The sequence below is a fragment of the Anopheles gambiae genome, chromosome 2, assembly GCF_943734735.2.
Source record: "Anopheles gambiae chromosome 2, idAnoGambNW_F1_1, whole genome shotgun sequence".
NCBI lineage: Eukaryota > Metazoa > Arthropoda > Insecta > Diptera > Culicidae > Anopheles > Anopheles gambiae.
In genome coordinates this window covers 23,935,636-23,956,300 of record NC_064601.1, presented here as the reverse complement: position 1 = coordinate 23,956,300, position 20,665 = coordinate 23,935,636, and the positions used below count along the sequence as shown (strand labels likewise).

The 20,665-nt window shown below is 46.7% G+C and overlaps 1 protein-coding gene across 4 annotated transcripts in view; it reads left to right on the top strand.

Annotated features, from left to right (window-relative positions):
- Nucleotides 1-608: 608 nt before the first annotated feature.
- LOC11175596 (interferon regulatory factor 2-binding protein-like B) overlaps nucleotides 609-20,665 on the top strand; it is a 30,681-nt gene continuing 10,624 nt past the window's right edge. For all 4 annotated transcript variants that reach the window (XM_061652082.1, XM_003436129.2, XM_061652081.1 and 1 more), the window contains exon 1: nucleotides 609-2,625. In XM_061652082.1, coding sequence (XP_061508066.1) covers nucleotides 1,920-2,625 — 706 coding nt within the window. In that variant the 5' untranslated portion in view covers nucleotides 609-1,919. The remainder of the gene's footprint in view (nucleotides 2,626-20,665) is intronic.

The following is a 20,665-nucleotide window of genomic DNA, read 5'->3' as shown; positions in this document are numbered from 1 at the left end:
CCATTCCAATACATAGCAGCAGACCGTTGTTCGTGGAAAGCAAAAGTGCGTGTGAGTGTGTGTGGCGTGTGAGTTACGGGACGGCGAGCGGGGAAGAAAGAAGGAAGAAGAAATACGCAAGTGGGGTGGGGCGGAGTGGAGCGGAGTTGGCCGGGCTTGGCTGCGCCGTCGGTGACGGCCAATGCTTTCGATTATCTCACCACTTTTCACCGCTCCTCCTCCTCCTCCTCCTCCTCCTCCTCATCCTCCTCCTCATCCTCCTCCTCATCCTCCTCCTCCTCCTCCTCCTCCTCCTCCTCCTCCTCACCAACCATCCATACTCACCTCACCCTCCACCACACACCGCAATCACGTTCCCGTGCAGCCGTCAGCACATAAGCGAGATTGTGTCAGCGCCCGCGAAGAGTAAAACAACAACGACCACCACCACCACCACTGCGAAGCAGCGCGCAAAACGAACACTGCAGTGTATCGGTGTGCGCGTGTGCGTTTGTGTTGGTGAACACACTTTACCGTTGCATCGGGTGTCTCGCTCTCGCACGCGCGGGCAGCGCCCTCTTAGCTAGCCGTCTCGCTCGCCGTCCCAGTCGGCGGCGGTAAAATGGTAGTTGGCCAAAATGGACGGCATTTGTTTGTGTACGTCGGTCGCGGCACAACGTCGTTTCGCTTGCTGCTCGTGTCACAACGGTGAATTTTACCAAGAAGAGTTTTCAATCTGCACTCCAATCCGCGCTCCAGGTGAAAGAAGGTTGCCTGAAATTCGGGCAGCACGGAAGTTTGTCTCACCGTTCAACACTCACGGACGTGAGGGCGTTATTTTCTTTTGCTGAAAGGGCGTAAATTTGTGCATGAGAAATTGTAAAGTACAGTTATTCGGTGGATTTTGCAGAAGCGTGTGTGTGTATGTGTGAAGTGTGTATGAGCGAGCGAGAAGCAGAGTGGTGGTGTGGTTGAATTTTCAATAACGGATCGCGCAAGGAGGCAATTTAAAGGTGCGAAAAATCAAAACCGCGATTGAAAGAAAGTAAAAAAATTAAAGGTGTAAATTGTACAGTCTCACAAGCTGTGCCAAAACAAAAAGGTAGCCCTTACCGTCGGCTCGATAGTTGTGTGGCGTTTTTCGGTGGTTAAAGTTAAATTGAAGAAGTTTAAGCTTTTTTGTTTATGCTGTGAAAAGTGAAGCTAAAAACAAAGGAAAACAAGCATTTTATACGAACGAGAAAGTGTGCATTTTGGTACGATCAAACAGAAGCGAACCTTCAATTGTCCCGTCGGCAAATTGAGCGTCCTATCAAAATTGGGAAAACAAATAATTAAAGTGTTTGGTGGTGTTTTTTAATTTAACTAAAACAAGTTAAAACCCGTTTTTACACCTCAATTTATTGATGCATTTCATCTACGAAAGCAAAGCGTTGTTGTATGCGTGTGCGTTTAAATGTCCAACTACCGACGGCAACTGGGAAGAAAGTCAACACGAAGTAAACGTGTAAGTTAGAAGCGGGTAAATACGGTGGCGTGAAAAACAGAGAAATAGGAAATTGTTCCCAAAACTCCTCCAGCGATGGATAGTTTTCGTGCGACGGCAAGCGAAGTTACCGACGGGATGATATAAACGATGACACCGCAGGCCGAAAACAGGTTCTCGTGAGCTCGCCAACGCTCCAAAACGGTGCGATTTTCCCTCCGGCTGGGCGAGCCTTTTTGTGTAAGTCGTTGTGAGGGTCAGTGCTGCCGGAGTCGGTTGAAAAGCGAAGAGGAAAAGTGTCGTTTGTTTGTTGGTTGGTTGCTGGAAAAGTACTAGCGAGTTTCCCCGTGGGGAAGGAAATAGTGTTGCGCAGACAGAGAAGAAGAGAGGCGGAAGCGTTGGGCAGTTTTTGGAAAAATCAAACATTACACGCACAGCGTTAAACTCCGTCACAATGTCGGTGCAGGCAAAGAGGCAACACTGCTACCTGTGCGATCTGCCCCGGATGCCGTGGGCCATGATACACGACTTTTCCGAGGCGGTGTGCCGCGGATGCGTCAACTACGAGGGGGCCGACCGGATCGAGCTCGTGCTGGACACGGCCCGCCAGATGAAGCGCATCCATTCGGCCGCCAGCGGTGGCGGGGCGGGCGGTGGCAGCGGCGGCGTTGGCGTTGGCGCTGGCAGCAGCAGCGGCAAGCGGGGCCACGAGAACGGCGAACTGTCACACCGGTCCGTGCCGACGGCCGCCGGTCCACACCACTACTCCGTCCGGACCGGGCCGAACGGGTCGACGCTGGTCGATTTCGCGCCCAAGCACGATCCGCACGACATTGCGAGCGTGCGGGCGGGCGCCCGGATGCAGCAGCACATGCCGCCGCACCACATGGCACCGCACGGTGCCGGCCGGCAGCAGGTACCGCCGGCCCTGTCCGTCAATCTGAAGCGCCCGCCGCCGGACGACGACGACCATCAGATGGAGGGCCCGACGGGCAGTGCGAAGCGCGGTGCCGGGGACGATCCGACCGTGGCCATTCAGCGGCCACCGCTGACGCGGGGCGAATCGCTACCGGCCGTGCCGTTCGTGCCGGACCGTCAGCCAACGTACAAGGATAAGCACCCGTTGCGGACCGGTTCGTTCGATACATTCAAGCCGCTTGGTAAGTGTTTTCTGTTCGAGGTGTGTCTGTGGGGGTGGGGCAGCACAGCCTGCTTGGAGCCATCTTCTTTCGGCGGGACCATCCCGACATATCCCACACAACTCCCGTGCCTGCTTAGATGCTTTCCTGCTTCCCCGTTGCTAAGATTGAGTCCTTTTTTACACTTACGGTGATGTGAATGTATAGTGGTGTTTGTGTGTAGAATTAAGACGCAATTGTCTCGCCGTTAGGGTTTCAGAGGTTTGAATAACGTTTCCTGTAAAGAAAATCCCTCTTTTCGGTACCAAGCAATCATTATTTTCCTCACCCAGGTGTGTGTGTGTGTTGTGTGAATGTGTTTGTTGTATGTTTGTGTGTGTGCGCTTGAGGAAAAGGTAGGATTTTTGTGAATGAAGTGGTGTGTGTTTTGGTGCGAAAAGTGTGTAAACGTGGTGATGGAAAGGTGGTAGACGCTCTATGCTGAATCCCTTTTTTATGTTCCTCTGAGTAACGTTGTAAAAAACGACCTTTTATTTGTTTTTGGTTTTGAGGATAAAAAAGGGATTTTTTTACAGTTAGAGATGGTTATGGGTAATCGGTATTAGCAGTTTTTTACCCGAATAGAAATTTGCCTGAACACGTGTAAAAAGAATAGGAGGGGTTTGCATGTTCTGAAACGGGTTTCATTCCACAAACGGGCTTTTTTAAAGACTTTTTTTCATTTATTACTTAGCGGTAAATCTGCCTAAGGGGTAGTGACATATCCCAATATTGGTGTCTTTTTATTGCATTATTTGTTTTCTCTGTTTTTTTAAGTAAGCAATATATATTACCATTGGCAATTCTCAAGCAATTATAGACAGTTAAGCAACCTTTTTTGTTCTCCCTTATGGTGGCTTCGATTATCTCTTTCGTATTTCCTCTGCACGGCTCAAATAATCTCGAGATTAATTGTATGCATCCGTACGCGTATCACGGATCGCCCATCGGGACACGTGTAACTGTTTCATACCATCAACCATTTTTAACTGTATAATGGGATGATTCAAGGTTTTAATAAAGCGATGTGCAATTTCCGTCACCATTATTACTATTAAAATGGCTCATTAATTGTCAACAGCGAGAGAGAGACGAGCGTTTTGGGTTTGCTGTTTGTTTCGGTGTTGACGATGTTGCTTTTGGACAGGCACACACTCACACACAAACACCTCAACACAGTTACAACAGTCACAGGGTGTGTTACAAAATGTGTGATGATGCAAACCCCCTCCCTCCCATACATCAGTAGCAGCCACCGACTTCCGCCATCAGTCACCGCCACCACACCGGCCCTCTTTCCACAGTGGCTAGAGCCCTGCTCCGGCGAAGTTCAAGGACGAGCACGTGCAATGGCCATACCCGTCACCGTCACCACCACCACCATGGAGGGACGGGACCGACCGCGGGTGCTGTTTTTGAGGGTAGACCCTCTAACGGTTTTTACCGTGTTTTGTCGTCGGCCAACGGGACGCCAAAGGATGGTGAAACAGAGATCAATTCCCTCTATCTCCCGGGGCCCCTTCCTTGTCTGCCACGTGTGGTGTGTTGCTTTTGCCGTCCTTCTCGTCGCAGCTGTTACAGCCCACACAGCCTCAGAGCTAGGGTTACAAGAGTGGCGCGTCAATCAGCTGACACAACCGTGTGTGTGTGTGTGTGTTTTCCCCTGTTTCCCACTATAGATTAGTGAGTGACGACAGTGGGCAAGACGGAAACCAATTTCCTCCGAAACTTTATGTCGTTGTTCCTTGTCTAAGGATAAAAAATAAACGGTCCTTCTTTTGGTTATCTACTTCAGGTATCACAGGTACAGCCAGTAGAGTGAGTTTGGCGAAGAAGCGTGTTTTTTATTTATTTAAAAATAGGCTTTAAAGGTAATCTTTAGCAAACGGTAGTTAAAGGAGTCGGGGAACTGTACCCAAAAAGGGAGTGAATTTTTATGGTTTCTTATGATTATTGTCACATTACCAAGACATTTGCCATATTTGTTTACACTTTTTATGAAGTAGAAAACATTATTTTATTTGCCCACGATTTTTTACCATTACCACCGTGGGTAGGCCTTCAAGAAAAAAGCAATGGAAGGCTTATTTGTCTAATTTAACCAAGGACAAATAGACGCAAAAAACAGCTACCCTGTTGCGAACGGTATAGGGTGCGGTGTGATGTCAGCCAAAAATACACACACTGACGAAAAAAGGTACAACGCTATCATGCCTCAAGATGAGTCAGAAGACCGTCGGCTGATTGATTGTAGCGCGAAAAACTGAGTCGCGCCAGTTCGGGAGGAGAATGAAGCAATCTTTTGCTTCCCACTCATGCCCCCCCCCCCCCCCCTCCTGCATGAGTGTTCTGTTGATCAGCCTAGCCAACGATCAGGATGGCGGGGAGATGATGATGACATGGTAACCGCGGGTCGCGTCTCGGTCGCTCTGGTAGGGTGGGCCGGCCTACTAATGCGGCCGACGGGAATCGCAACACACACCTGGGACAAACATTCTTTCCTTTCGGTGTATGAGTGTGGACTTACGATTACACCCCTCTCGCCAGTTGTGTGCGTGAGCGGGCGGTACTACATTAAAAGTAAATCATTATTTATTCTCCCCCTGAATGGTTTGATTGCTGATTCAAATGCCTAGCGCTGTTGTTGCTATGGTTTTGTGTGTGTGTTTTTTTGCTTCCTCTGTGCGCCATTCTACCTTTTTCCGACCTATCTCTCAGCGAAGAAGGAAACCACTAGTGATGGGTAAAATGAAGTTTTCGTCGGAATCGTTTCCGGATAGCTCTGATTTTTTTTGGAATCTATTCCGGATAGTAGGTCCGGAATCGGCTTTGGTATCGGAATAGACTTTAGAATTGGAATCGGCTCCGGAATTGGCTCCAGAATCATAATCAGTTCCGGAATTGGAATCGGTTTCGGATTTGGTATCGGAATAGGCTCCAGAATAGGCATCGGCTCCGGAATTGACTCCGGAATCATAATCGTTTCCGGAATCGGAATCGGTACCCGAATCGAAATCGGTTAGGAGTCGGAATTGACTCCGAAATCTGAATCGGCTTCGAAATCGGAGTCGGTTTTGGCATCTTCTTAAGAATAGGCTTTTGGATCCAATGATGCTACGTATTGATATAGCCAGAAAGATCCAAAATTTACTTGAAAACGATCCATTCTATAGGACATCCCCGGACTGATTTTGCATCAGAAATTTCTTATTTGAATTTGTTAAGAATGCTTGGTATCATGGCCGCTGACAGCCACCGAGTGACGCAACCTGCGCTCTGACAGATTACCGCGTTTTTGAACTGTCAAACCACAAGCCGAAGAGTTGTGTGAGTGTGTGTTCGCTAGGAGATCGAGAACAGAGCACATGCAGAAAGTTGATCGCAAATAAAACATCGTAAAAAACCCACCGAACAGTGCCGCATTATAGTTTGAATCATTTCGCTTATTTCAATTAACATTTTGGTCCTTCAAATCCGGATATCGTTTGAAAATCGTGATCTATGGTGATCTTTCGTGAACATTCGTACGCCTTTGTGAACAGTCGAGCATTATCGTATGCGTTGTTCATAGGTGTTCCTTTCGTTGTATGCGCCTTGTTCGTGTGGAGTTTTATCTTGTTGTTATTATCTATGGTGATAATTTGAAGACAGTTCCTGTTAGAGGATACTTTGTTGAATATCATACAATTGAGTGTGATATTGTGCAAATTCAGCTTGCTATCGGGTATGCTGTATTAGACGCGGACAAATTTTAGGAAAAGATACATTGGTGTGCGTGTACGTGTCGTCAGGCTGTACCTGTTTGGAAGTGTTGGTGAGATCGCTTCGCAGCCATTTTGAAGAGCAGCATCTTAAAAAGTATTGTCGGCGCAAATAGCTCAACAAAATGTCGGTCAGGAGAAGTGATGTGCACAAAACGCCAGCGGAATCCGAGGAATGGAAAATTGCACCCATTGACATGGAAGAAGCTGGACCGTCATCGGAAATCCCTGCGGGTTTGGATGAAGCAAAGGAAGTGCATCGGCCTATTGATAAAAACCAATGTATACGCAAGCATTTTCTTAACAAATTACAGCGAATCGAAGAAGCATTGAGTGGTACATCGTTGGGTGACACGACGTTTCTGAAGGGATGTGCAAATCGGCTTACCTCACTGGCGTCGGAGTATGAAAAATGGCATCAAACCGTCTTGGAAACGGCCGATATGGAGAATTTTGAGGACGGTGAGGAGGAATATGCACGATTCGAAAAACGTCACTTCAACTTATTGCTACGGATTGAACGTGGTATGTCGATCACTACAAATGTTTCGCAATCTCGTGTAAAGCTTCCCGAATTACGGCTGCCAACGTTTGATGGCTCTCTCGAAGCTTGGCTGCCTTTTCGCGATTCTTTTAGTAGCCTGATTGATGCTAATGCAAGCCTGTCAGATGTGGACAAATTGCGGTATTTGAAGGGAGCATTGACAAAGGAAGCAAACAAGCTAATTGCGGACATTGAGATTACTTCGGCTAATTACATAGTGGCATGGGAGCTTCTTAAGGCTCGTTATGAAAACAAAAAGCTAGCGGTGAAGCGACATATTGATGCTTTGTTTTTGATACCGGTAATGAAGAAGGATTCGTACGAGTCGCTCATTCACATTTTAGATAGTTTCGAGAGAAGCGTCAACATAACGAAGCAGCTTGGTGTGGCAACAGAGGGTTGGAGTGTGCTTCTGGCGCATATGCTACATTCTCGGCTTGATTCGGCTACTCAAATGCATTGGGAGGCTCACCATCGCAGTACTGACGTTCCAGAATACTATGAACTTCTAACGTTCTTGAAGAGTCATGCGTTAGTGTTGCAGGCAATGCTGTCTCCAGGCCAAAAGAAAGAACAATATACATCGTCGTGGAAGCAGCGATCGAAAAGTGAGGTGCACGTGGTAAATTCTTCTATGGAGATATGCTCGTTTTGTAAAAAAGGTTCACATTCGCCCTTTAAGTGTGACATGTTTAGTGGCTGGACAGTACAAGAGCGCTATGACAAGGTCAAAGAAAAGAAGCTTTGTATCAACTGTTTGTTGCCTGGGCATATTATGAAGAACTGTACATCTAGTGTATGCCGAGTTTGCAACAAAAAACATCACACTATGTTGCACAAACCAGTACAAACCAGTAATTCAGCTGAAGCATCTCCTAATGACCGGGAGATAGTGACGCAACCGGATCCACCTGCGGATCAGAACGTGGTCACATACTGTGGCAATGCTTTGCTGACAAATTCGATAGAAACACCATCTACTATCCTATTACCCACAGCTTTGGTGAAAATAGAGTTACCAGACGGATCGTTGCATTGGGCACGAGCTCTTTTAGATGGAGGATCGCAGATTAATCTTGTAACTGAGCGTTTGTGTCAGCGATTGCAGGTCATTAAAAAAAGAGAGAACCATCCAATTGGCGGAGTTGGACAAAGCAAGCATGTATCATCGCACTCGACACAGCTTACCATAAAATCTCATTGCACTAGCTTCAAGGCAAATTGGAAATTTCATGTAATGCGTTACATTACTTGGAATTTACCTGCAGAGAAAGTGAACAAAACACGTTACTGCATTCCCAACACTTGTACTCTAGCAGATCCCAAATTCTATGAACCATCATCCATCGATTTATTGATCGGCAGAGAGAGCTATGATGAGCTGATGCTAGAAGGTATTCTTAAACTGGTACCCGAGAAAGTAATGCTACAGAACACCGAGTTAGGCTGGATCGTTTCTGGCAGGGTTGAGCTCGAACGTCGTCCTACATCCTCTATAGTAAATCTGGTATGTACTAATCAAGACCTAGAAAATCAACTAACTAAATTTTGGGAAATCGAATCTTGTAATACAAATAGCACCATGTCTATTGAAGAAACATCATGTGAGAAGGTTTTCTCTGAAACAACCACGCGTGATGATCAAGGAAGGTTTATTGTAACGCTTCCTACGAAAAAGGATATCGTTCCACAACTCGGAAACTCGTTTGAAATCGCCAAACGTAGATTGAACTCGCTAAATCGTCGTCTTGCATCAAACAAAGACCTTAAGGCTGCTTATATAGCCTTTTTGGAGGAATATGTTCAATTGGGACATATGGAAGAAATCACGGAACAACATACGAACATTGACACACCCATTTATTACTTACCGCATCACTGTATTTTACGCCCTGACAGTTTAACTACAAAGCTTAGAGTCGTGTTCGATGCGTCTTGTGCTACCGACTCCGGCCTCTCGTTGAATGATGCGTTAATGGTGGGTCCAGTTGTTCAGGATGATTTGGTCGCAATTATGATTCGTTTTCGTCTGCCCAAATTTGCAATCGTAGCGGACATCGAAAAGATGTACCGACAAGTATGGATTAAAAAAGAGGATCGCTCGTTACAAAGAATCCTTTGGCAGAATTGTCCCGAAAATAAGCTTCGAATATATGAGCTAAAAACAATTACGTATGGCACTGCATCTGCTCCTTACTTAGCAACCAAATGTTTGCAAATGCTTTCCGTTCATGGAACTTCTACTCATCCGGAAGCCTCTAGAGTACTGGCAAATGAATTTTATATGGACGACTTGCTTACCGGAGTAGAAACTCAAACAGAAGGAGAAGAATTATGCCATCAACTAACTGACTTGTTGTCGAGTGCTGGTTTTACTTTGAGAAAATGGGCGTCTAACTCTTCCCAAATTCTGCAAAGTATTCCCGTAGACCAACGCGATACTTCTGGATTGTGCAGCCTTGACATAAATAGTTCCATTAAGACATTGGGTCTTAAATGGATCCCAGCGACCGATGAGTTGGGATTCTGCGTACCGATTTGGACAGAAGATGAACAAATAACAAAGCGGATAGCCTTATCAGATGCATCGCGTCTATACGATCCATTGGGACTCATAGGTCCAACAATAATGATAGCCAAATGCTTTATGCAAAATCTTTGGGCACTACAAAAGGCATGGGATGAGCCGCTAGAAAAAGAATTGCATAAACAATGGAATCAGTTTCGCCAACAGCTCTCAATTGTGAAAGACATGCGTATCCCACGTAGAGTGGTAGGAAGTACCCATCGCATCGAAATCCATGGGTTTAGTGATGCGTCTATGAAGGCTTATGGAGCCTGTTTATATATGAAATCGGTCTCTGAGGATGGAAAAGTTTCTGTTAACCTTTTGTGCTCTAAATCCAGAGTTGCTCCACTCGCAAATAGCAAACGACAGAAGAACGTCACTTTACCTCGGCTGGAATTATCTGCAGCTTTATTGTTATGCCATCTCTGGCAAAAGGTTAAAGACAGTCTTAAACACGAGTATTCGTGTTTCTACTGGGTGGATTCGACCATCGTGCTTCACTGGATAAACAGTAGCCCGTCACGCTGGAAGCCATTTGTTGCTAATCGGGTGTCTGAAATCCAGCATCTGACGGAACCTAGACATTGGAATCATGTTCCTGGGGATCAAAATCCAGCTGATATCATCTCTAGAGGAATGATGCCGAGTCAATTGCAAGAATCATGCCTATGGTGGCATGGACCAGAGTGGTTAAGCCAACCATCCAATACTTGGAAGCTACATCATCCAATACTCGATTGCCCACCCTCTGAGTTTGAAGAACGGAAGACTGTTCTGATCATTAACAAACAGTCTAATATTCATCATCCAATATTTAGCTTAAAATCGACATTCTCCGGACTCGTTAGACTGATGGCATATATGCAACGGTTTAGCTACAATTGTAAACCTGTTAATAGAAACAATCGTCGTCAAGGCTACCTTCAAACATTTGAACTACATGCAGCAAGAGAGAATTTGGTACGCATTGCACAGAACGAATCTTTTGCTGATGATATTCGGTCTCTCGAAACTGCTGGAGAAGTCAAAACATCGTCATCTTTAAGATCATTGACACCAATGCTTGTAAACGGTGTACTACGCATTGGGGGACGTCTTCGAAATGCTCCTGTTGCTTACGATCGGAAACACCCAATGATACTGTCCTACAAACATCCATTGACACGTCTTGTCATGGATTTCTATCATCTTAAAACCTTACATGCCGGACAACAACTGTTGATTGCTTCTGTTCGAGAGAAATACTGGCCTTTACGCGTTCGAAACCTTGCTCGGCAAGTAGTACACGAGTGTATCCAGTGCTTCCGTTGTAAACCATCGACAATGGAACAGATAATGGGAGATTTACCCGCAGAACGAGTTACTCCAACTTTTCCGTTCCTGAACACTGGTGTCGATTTCTGTGGACCGCTGTTTTATCGTTCGGCGTCCAGGAAATCTGCTCCGGTGAAGTGCTACGTTGCAGTATTTGTGTGCCTGGCCACGAAGGCTATCCATCTAGAATTGGTAGCTGATTTGTCGTCGGATGCGTTCATATCAACACTGAAACGATTTGTCGCTCGTCGGGGAAAACCATCTCTTCTTCAGTGTGATAACGCTAAAAATTTTCGTGGAGCGGAACGAAAATTGAAAGTGTTTCATCAACAACTGCAGCAACAACAATTTCAACAATCAATTTCGTCGTATTGCGGTCCAGAAGGTATAGAGTTTCGTTTTATCCCTCCTAGGTCTCCCCACTTTGGTGGAATCTGGGAGGCCGCCGTCAAGTCTTTTAAGCATCATTTTAGAGCTACTATTGGAACTTCGATCCTGCGTCGAGACGACTTAGAAACGATCATCGCCCAGGTGGAAAGCTGCTTGAATTCGCGCCCTTTGACCCCAATCAGCACGGAACCCGAGGATTTGGAGGTGCTTACTCCAGGGCATTTCCTGATCCATCGTCCTCTGGTTGCTGTTCCTGAACCTTCATACGAGGAAGTGCCATCTAATCGCCTGGATAGATATCAACAGAATCAGGAATTCGTGAGACGCATTTGGAACCGATGGAGTACAGACTACCTGTCTGGCTTGCAGCCCCGCACGAAGTGGACGAAACAACGGGACAACATTCATATCGGAACTCTCGTGTTGATGAAGGAAGACAACTTGCCACCGTTGAAATGGAGTTATGGACGAGTAACTCAAATCTACCGAGGAGACGACGGCAACATCCGCGTGGTCACGGTGAAGACAAAGGACGGCGAATACAAACGAGCAATTACGAAGATCTGCGTTTTGCCCATCCATTCCAACACGGAATAAGTGGTGGAAATTTCAATTTCCACGGGGGCCGGCTATGTTAAGAATGCTTGGTATCATGGCCGCTGACAGCCACCGAGTGACGCAACCTGCGCTCTGACAGATTACCGCGTTTTTGAACTGTCAAACCACAAGCCGAAGAGTTGTGTGAGTGTGTGTTCGCTAGGAGATCGAGAACAGAGCACATGCAGAAAGTTGATCGCAAATAAAACATCGTAAAAAACCCACCGAACAGTGCCGCATTATAGTTTGAATCATTTCGCTTATTTCAATTAACAGAATTCAAGAACGAATTCTGGAGCTAATTCCAATTCTGGAGTCAATTCTGATACCGTTACCGGAGCAAATTGTAATTCCCAGGACAATTCCGATTCCGGAGCCGAGTCTGATTCCGGAACCTGCTCCAGAGTCAACTCCGGTTTTCAGTCAAGTAACTCCGGAATTCAGAGTCAAATCGGAATTGAACCGGGTAGGTCCGATTCCGTGCTCCCACCACTAGAAACCACGCTCAATCAACATGCTCATGCTGCGCTCTGTTGTCTCTGTGATTTTCGTTGTCTGCTGGAGGGTGTAATGGTTGATTGTGTAGTGAGCAAAAATAAACGCGCGAGAATGAATGTGGTTTTTAATGGAGATGGATGGATTTGATGGTCAGCGAGAACCGTCCTTCCCTCATGAGTCCCATCCGACGGTATTTTAGAAAGGTCCATCCAACTACCGACACCGCTCCGATTGCGAAAACGAAAACCGGATTCGCGAAAAAAGATATTTGTCCCTTACTCTGCTGCACGAAGTAGTCATCATCATGGGCCGTTTTACCGCTATGTTGTTGCGCGTGTAATTCTTGCGCGTGTGTGTGTGTATGTTCTTCTTTGTGTAGGGGTTTTTTGCCACATTCCGGAACAGCTTCGGATACGGAACAGGTTTCTTTCCTTTTTTTGCAAAGAGAAAATGAAAATCTTTACCAAAAATTAAACTTTTTGGTGGTGTCTCTGTAAAGGATTTGTTTGGCGTGCTCAATACAAAAACGTGTAAAAATAAATTTTCCTTTTTTAAGCCTTCATTCATCCCAGCAGATATGTGGTATACAATGTGGTATTATCGTGCAGGAAGATACATTTAAAAATGATATTTACACTTCTGTTGCTGATACTGTGCTGAAGCTGTTCTGCTGTTGTTAATCTTCTGCCGTCTCGAGTGTGTTGTGCTGCAAAATCCACACAATATGGTGTGCAAAATATTTAAAATTCACCACACAGTGCAAACATTTATCATCAATGGCCTTATTCTTCCCATGCTCAGTGTGTGTGTGTGTGTGTGTTTTTGCATTTTTTTACGGATTATTTCTACCGGCTGGCTGTGGACGACACTGGGGGCTGGCTGCAGTTACCACTACCGGTCGCCGCGCTGGACTTGCACCGGTTGGCCTAATTCAAACCAGTTTTACCGCGCCCTACGTGTGTGTGTGTGCTGTGTTATGCTGATGCGGATTCAAACTGGAAACTGGATTTAAGCTATCTTGTCATGTTGTTGTTGTGTGCAACAAATGGTTCGATGCACTTTTTGCCGCCGTCGCTGGTGGAACAAGGAAAGAATTTGTGTCCATGTGTGTGTGTGTGTGTGTTTGCGTGTTGCATGTGTTGTCCAATGGTCCACGGTACCATCACTCCGGTGTTGCGCCCGGTTAGATGAGCCCGCTTGCAAGAGGAACCAGTTTCAGTCAGAAAGAACCTCTGTCCCCATCTCATCTGGATGCGGGTGGATGTGTGTGAAGGATTGCGGGAATGAGAAATTTTGTTTCCCTCGCCTCGATCACGGCGACGGGCGCATTGATAAAATGGTACGTTTATTAAATGGCACGCTGCCGTGGCTTGCGTTTTCCCTTAAATCCCAAATTCCCTCTTTCTTCGTGCTGGACTGTCCAAGTGGTGGTGGGGAAAGGGGAATTGGGGCGACTGCTCGCGTACAATCGTACTGTGCGCCCTTTCACTTTGTCTCAGCGCAGTCTCGTGTCTCGGAGGTCCAGCCGCGCGAGCATTGCTGTGTTGGGTAGTGGTGGCGCGTGCGTCTCGTGTAACTGTGCGGTGTGTGGTTTCGTTCATTGGCCAAAGGCCCTCGAAACCAACCATGGTTCAAGTTTATGGATTACATCATCACCATCATCATCATCACCAGTCAGTCAGTCAGTCAGCGGGCTGTGGGCCACGCGAGAAAAGGTGTACGCTCTGCTTCAACGTCTAGCCGACGACGACGGCAGCTAGACTTGTTGATGGATGTGTATCCGAGTGGGGAAGGTGGGAAAAGGCGCACGGAAGGGAGGATTTTTACTACACAGCGCACACTGTTTGGTGGGTTGCTCTCACCCCCCCCCCCCCCCTATATAAACACACACACACATACAAATGTACTGATTTACTAACAGTTTGCTACTAAAACATCGCGTGCAGCGTGTTTTGAGCGCTTGGGAGGTGGATGGAACGGTGAAGCAGCAATGTAAAACGCAACACACACACTCTCTCTCTCTCCCTTTCTGTCCACTCGTCTGGGCGTGGTGGTGGAATGGTGTGGAATGTAGCAGGGAGGAGAGGTCGGTGGCCTCCTGGCTGACCGTGGCCGTTTTCCTTTCGTGGTGACGACGACGACGACGACGGTTTTCGCTGTCACGTCTGGGGGTGGTCTTGGCAAGAGATTTCGTTGAACGCGGGAACTGAAGGGGGGGCTAGTGGCTGGGTGAAGGAAGAAGCGGACACGAGAAGGAAAGCAAACACAACACCGATGACGAAGGCAGCAACAACGTCGTTTAGTGCAAGTTTTTCTGGCCGGGGACAGAAGGAGAAAGCAAGAGTGATGGGGGAGAAAGAGAGAGAGAGAGAGAGAGAGAGTGGTTGGCAAGGAATCCACCATGGCCTCCCATTTTTAGTTTGGCGAACAGCCGGAGCCATCGTCGCCGCCTTGGATGTGGTGGGGCGTGCGGTGGAAAGGAGAGAGAGAGTGAGAGAGAGTGAGAGAGAGAGTGAGACACGCGGGTGTGCTTTACTAACGCCGCCGCCGTCTCCGCCAACTCGTCGGATTTGGCTTGTCGGTTGTGTGTGTGTGTGTGTGTGTGTGTGCGGTAACGTTTTCAATTCCTGGCGCACCTCCTCATCCAACCCTTCGCAACGGTAGTTTTCCACCAGCTATAGCTGTCTGCGTGTGTGTGTGTGCGCGCCCGTGAATGGTTCCCGTGTGGAGCAAGAAAAACGAAACGTTGCGTGTTTCGTTTTCCCATTTGATGTCCTAGGAGGCCGTCTGAACCTAAACCGGGAAAACACGCACCAGTGGGACGACTATTTACGCTACTAACGCGTAACTCTGTGTTGCTGGTGGAGTTGTTGTCGGGGACATGCCTCCCATCTCATCACGCACAACGTTTTTGGGTGTGTGTGTGCATGATCGATCAGCGCAACACCGACGGCAAAAATAGACAACGATTTCCCATTTCAAACATTAAAAAACTTAGATGTTTTGGTAGTGTGTAATGTAATGTTTGTTAGAACTACTACTTTTCATCACTTACCACATAGAGGGGAGTGTTTGTTGCCGACAAACTAAATTTCCATTATTATATCTTAATGGACTTAAGCACAAAAAAAGGAAATATATAATACACTTAGGAGACGGCAGGTAAAGACGGATACATTAAGGAAAATGTAAAAATCTAGGGAAGTATATAAATTCAGCGACATTGGAAGTGTGCATATTGTATCTTACACTCTTCTTTTATCAGAAAATGTTGGAAATTGAGGAGGTTTACAGTATTTTAACAAATCCTATTGCTTTCCACGTCCTCCTGGTCCACATACGTAATAAAAATGTTTGGCCAATTGCAACGACGGTTCATTCAGCAGTGAATTTAGGAATTATATGTGCCACTTCTAACACCTCGTAGAATGCAGAATCTAAAGCATTATTGACATATCGGGCACATAACAGCTTATAGAAGAACAGTTTAGAACTTCCAACAGTTTCCAGTTCTCCCAACAGATATTGGGTTTCTTGCAATGCTGGATGGTTTGTCTTTCGATTATACTTAGTTAAGGTATTTGATGCCATCTGTTCATCATCAATTGATATAAGCAGTATAATAAATTTAAACAAAATCGGTGCTCCTACGGCAGAGTGTTCGTCTTTCTCACCTGAGTTCCAGAATGCTTAATTATCACGACAACTCATTCATTTAGTAAAACTCAAAGTAGTCAAATTAGATCCACTGTGTGCACCACACGATTGAACACTTGTTTTGTTCATAAATTTAACTAACTTTGAAGATATCAAGCCAAAAATATTCGCAAATACTTTTGGAGATATCATCAGTTTGGATGCTACATTGCTAAACTATTCAATAATTACTTTTGTATTTGTACTTTTGTATACTAATGTATTTCAGACAAGTGTCCATATTACCCATTCTCTTCCATATTCTTTACCTACCTTCCCTAACTACTTAAAACACTGTTACTTTGTAATGCATTTGTCAGTCAGAATCATATATACTAGTGGGGCACAATGCCAAAATTATATTCAAGTCCCGTGTCTCTCATTCAACCTCTCTCAAGAGACTAGCAAAAACCAGGGGCGTAGAAGTAATGTATTGTAAATTATATATGTTTTTAAAAGTTGAAAAACACGCAACGGACCGACACCATTTCCCCGTCGAGGTTTAAATAAAGCTCCAAGGTATATATATATAGGTAACAGGGTATATATTCTTAGTTCTACTGCTCTGGGAGCTGTGGGTTTGGATGTTTCTCATAACAAAGCGCATGATAAATTGTTTGCTTGTTGGGCTGGCCAACCGACCGACCGACCGACCGACCGACCGACCGACTGGATGATGAATCATCATCACGCGCGTCATCCCCTTTAAAAAGAGCATAAAATCGATCGCGCGTAAACGTGGTTCGATTTTCGGGTTCTTTTTCTTTGCCTATCACGAAACTAATTCAAATGTGTGGTAGAAAACTTGTACGTATGTGTGTGTGTGGGTTGGGTTTCGTAGTGTGAATAGAATACATCAAAGAATTGAAAAAAAAACACCTATTAGTCAAATTGCTTAACGAACGTATTGAAACCTCCGCAAACGATCCTGGTATGAGTAGATTCGAGGGAAGCCAGTCAAAAGAAAAATGTGTGACGGGGGCTGCGCTCCGTGTACGGTTGTTTTTATTTCCATCACTCTCTACAATCCACATTTACTACGGTGGCAGCCGATTGCATTGAAAGCAAAAGCTAATCATTGCCAAGTTTAGGAACACACACAAACCAGCCGGCTCGGGCAAGAAACACGAGAAAGGAATTCGATGTAATCGTTTATTTTAGTTTCTCGATCGATAAAATGGACCGAGGGCGGTGAGGGGGGCGGGGGGGGGGCTGCTTGGCGATGGTTTGATTTGTTCAGAGCGTTTTGGTTTGGTCCATGTCCATGCGACGACGACCGCCACCCAACCCCAACCGTTGCTAACGAGCCTGTTGTGTACCAACGAACAGACGCGGGGGGAAATGGTTCTGAATGGAATGTGTGCCATCATCGCTTGCGCCGCATTTGGGCTCACTGTCCACCGCGTAACCCTGGGAAACTCTGGGTGTGTGTGTGGCGGGCGGTCGAGGAGGATTCCATTTTCAAACCTCCGTGATATCCCTATAGATATGTGATACTGTCGTAAGGCTGTGTATTGGTGGCGGCATAATGTGGCGTCTTCTATGCCACAAACACAACACCCACCGACACAACACCACCTTCACGTTATCGATCGATGAACTCACCACCAGCGCCGCTCCTCCATGGTGGTGGGTTGTCCCATTCTTGAAGGGCATTGGACGTGCGCAGAAAGGATCTGCTTCTTCTTACCCTTGTAACACACATACACACACACACACAGTTCCAGCAGTTCTGTGCAGTTTGGTGACAGCACACAAACAGCCAGGGGTGTATTTCCTTCGCTTGACATTGTATGCACTTCCCTCTGTCTTCTTGTTCGCTTCTAACGGCCAGGTGTGTACAAGAAGGCATCCAAGACGGCGGTGGGCCACGTTTCGACAACCTCCCCTGTCTCTCTCTCTTTCTCTCTCCTGCATTTCACAAAGCTGCAGGAAACGCTCACGAGAATAACCTACTTTTCTGCGCCTACTTTGTGCTCTGCGTCCGTCGTCGTCCTTCCTGCTCTTTCTTTTCCGTACCTGGCGAGCTGGCTGGCCGCGCGGCCATTTATTCTTCCTCTTTCCCTGTTTTTTTCCCCTATGCTGTTACTCGTTTCTGTGTGTCTGTGTGCTTATGTGAGTTATGTTGCCCTCCTAACTGTACATTATGCTCTCTCTGTGTGTGTGCGTGTTTGTGGGCATTCTTTTTAGATGAAGCGCATTTTCTTCCTGCTGCTTGCTTCTTCGCTGTGTTTCTTGTTGCTAAGCCGGTTTCCTTTGTTGGGCCGTGTTGGTCGTCACCTGGTGGTGTGGTGTGTTGTTCTACAAGAAAAGGTTGCACACAAAATCCCAGCCGTTTCGCGACCCGGAGAAAGAGGTTTCATCTTCTTTTTCTTCTGCGCGCGCTGTAATCTTATCTTATATCCTCTTATTTGTGTTTGAATTTCGTATTCTCTCGTGCCAAAAAAAAACCCACGGCGGCCGTCGTCTTCCCTGGAGGAAAATGCGTACGTAGAAGAAGCAGCAATACAGAAAACCGGTTTGTGTGTGTGTGAGCTGTTTTGCCCTTCCTGGATTCTCCAACATCATCATCATCATCATCCGTCATCGTAATGATTTTACCTTCTTCAAACCGGCTTTCAATCGTGCTGCTGCTCTGCTTTTCTCTTTCCGGATCAGTTGGCGTTCTTTTTGTTTGTTTGGTTGCTTCACAGCAAAAGTGTTTATTTGCTTCTATAATCGTACACTGCACACACACACACTTACAGTTTTCCTTTCCACGGCATTACTCCACGTTACGACTCACAAATAACATGCTGATGATGTTGATGATGATGATTCGCTTTCTACGATTATGTAAAGACGTTCAGCAACCGTAAAACCCATCCATCCGTCTTATTCACCCTTCCCCTTTTACAAAGCGGGCTCCACCAAACAGCTTCGTCGTGTCTCTCTCTCTCTCTTTCTCTCTCTTTTTCTTTCCTCTCGACACAAATACACACATATTTATTTCTCTGGCTGGCATTCATCCTACCTTTCTCTTGGAGGTATTTTTCTTCTTCAATTTTACTGCCAAACAGCTCCATACTCCTCCTCCCTTGGCCACTTTTCGTGCTGGAGTGGCATCCAAAAAATTTGGTCTGGTTTTGCTATCTCTTCCTTCGCTCCCTCCCTTGCGTGCCACTCACCGTGCGCCGGATTCCTTTTCATTTCATGCCTGTGTACGGAAGAATGGCGCGCTTCATGATTGATGCGTCGAACAGCAACAACAACAACCGGCCGGAAGTGTGGAGAGTAGCGCGAGGAGGAGGATAGGGGATGATGTTGATGCTTTCGACCTTCAGCGGCCGGCTGGGGTAGTGTATTCGATGTCTCTGTGTGTCTTTAGTGCAAGCGTTAGTTTTTTATTGCGTGCGGGCTGTTTTGTTTGGTGGTGGGTGGCTAGTTATTTGGCAAAAATGTTACTTTCTTTGCCCAAAATGGCCGCCATTGGTCCTTTGCGCTTAAGGAGGGGTGTAGAGAAAGTGTTGAGCGCCGTGTCCTTCAAGCCGGTCAAGATTGATGACAGTAGTGGAAATTAATCAAGCAAACAAAGGGGAGGGAATTTTCTTTGTGCGGTAATTTTGGGACAGCTTTACTGTCAGAGGTAGTGATGGGAAAAGTTGACAAAAATCTAGAGATGACTCCAAAAATTTCGGAACCCGGGTGAGTCCTATCGACTCTGGATAGCACCGGATGTCTCTGGACGACTTCGGACGACTTCAGACGACTTCAGACGACTCCGGACGACTCCTTAAGACTCTGGATGACTCCGAACGACTTTGAATGACTCTGAAAGACTCTGGATGACTCCAAACGGTTACGAATGACTCCAGACGACTCCGGACGACTCCGGACGACTCCGGACGACTCCGGACGACTCCGGACGACTCCGGACGACTCCGGACGACTCTGGACGACTCCGGACGACTCCGGATGACTCCGGACGACTCCGGACGACTCCGGACGACTCCGGACGACTCCGGACGACTCCAGACGACTCCAGACGACTCCAGACGACTCCATACGACTCCAGATGATTCCTTACGACTCTGGATTACTCCAAAGGACTACGAATGACTCCAGACGACTTCGGACGACTCCGGACGACTCCGGACGACTCTGAAAGACTCTGGACGACTCCGGACGACTCCAGACTACCCCAGACGACTCCAGACGACTCCAGAAGACTCCAGACGACTCCAGACGACTCCAGATGACTCCAGATGACTCCTTACGACTCTGGATTACTCCAACCGACTTCGGACTACGGACTCCAGACGACTCCAGATGACTCCTTACGACTCTGGATTACTCCGAATGACTACGAATGGCTCCGGACGACTCCGGACGACTCTGAAAGACTCCGGACGACTCCGAACAACTACGGACGACTCCAGACGACTCCAGAAGACTCCAGACGACTCCAGACGACTCCAGATGACTCCAGATGACTCCTTACGACTCTGGATTACTCCAACCGACTTCGGACTACGGACTCCAGACGACTCCAGATGACTCCTTACGACTCTGGATTACTCCGAATGACTACGAATGGCTCCGGACGACTCCGGACGACTCTGAAAGACTCCGGACGACTCCGAACAACTACGGACGACTCCAGACGACTCCAGA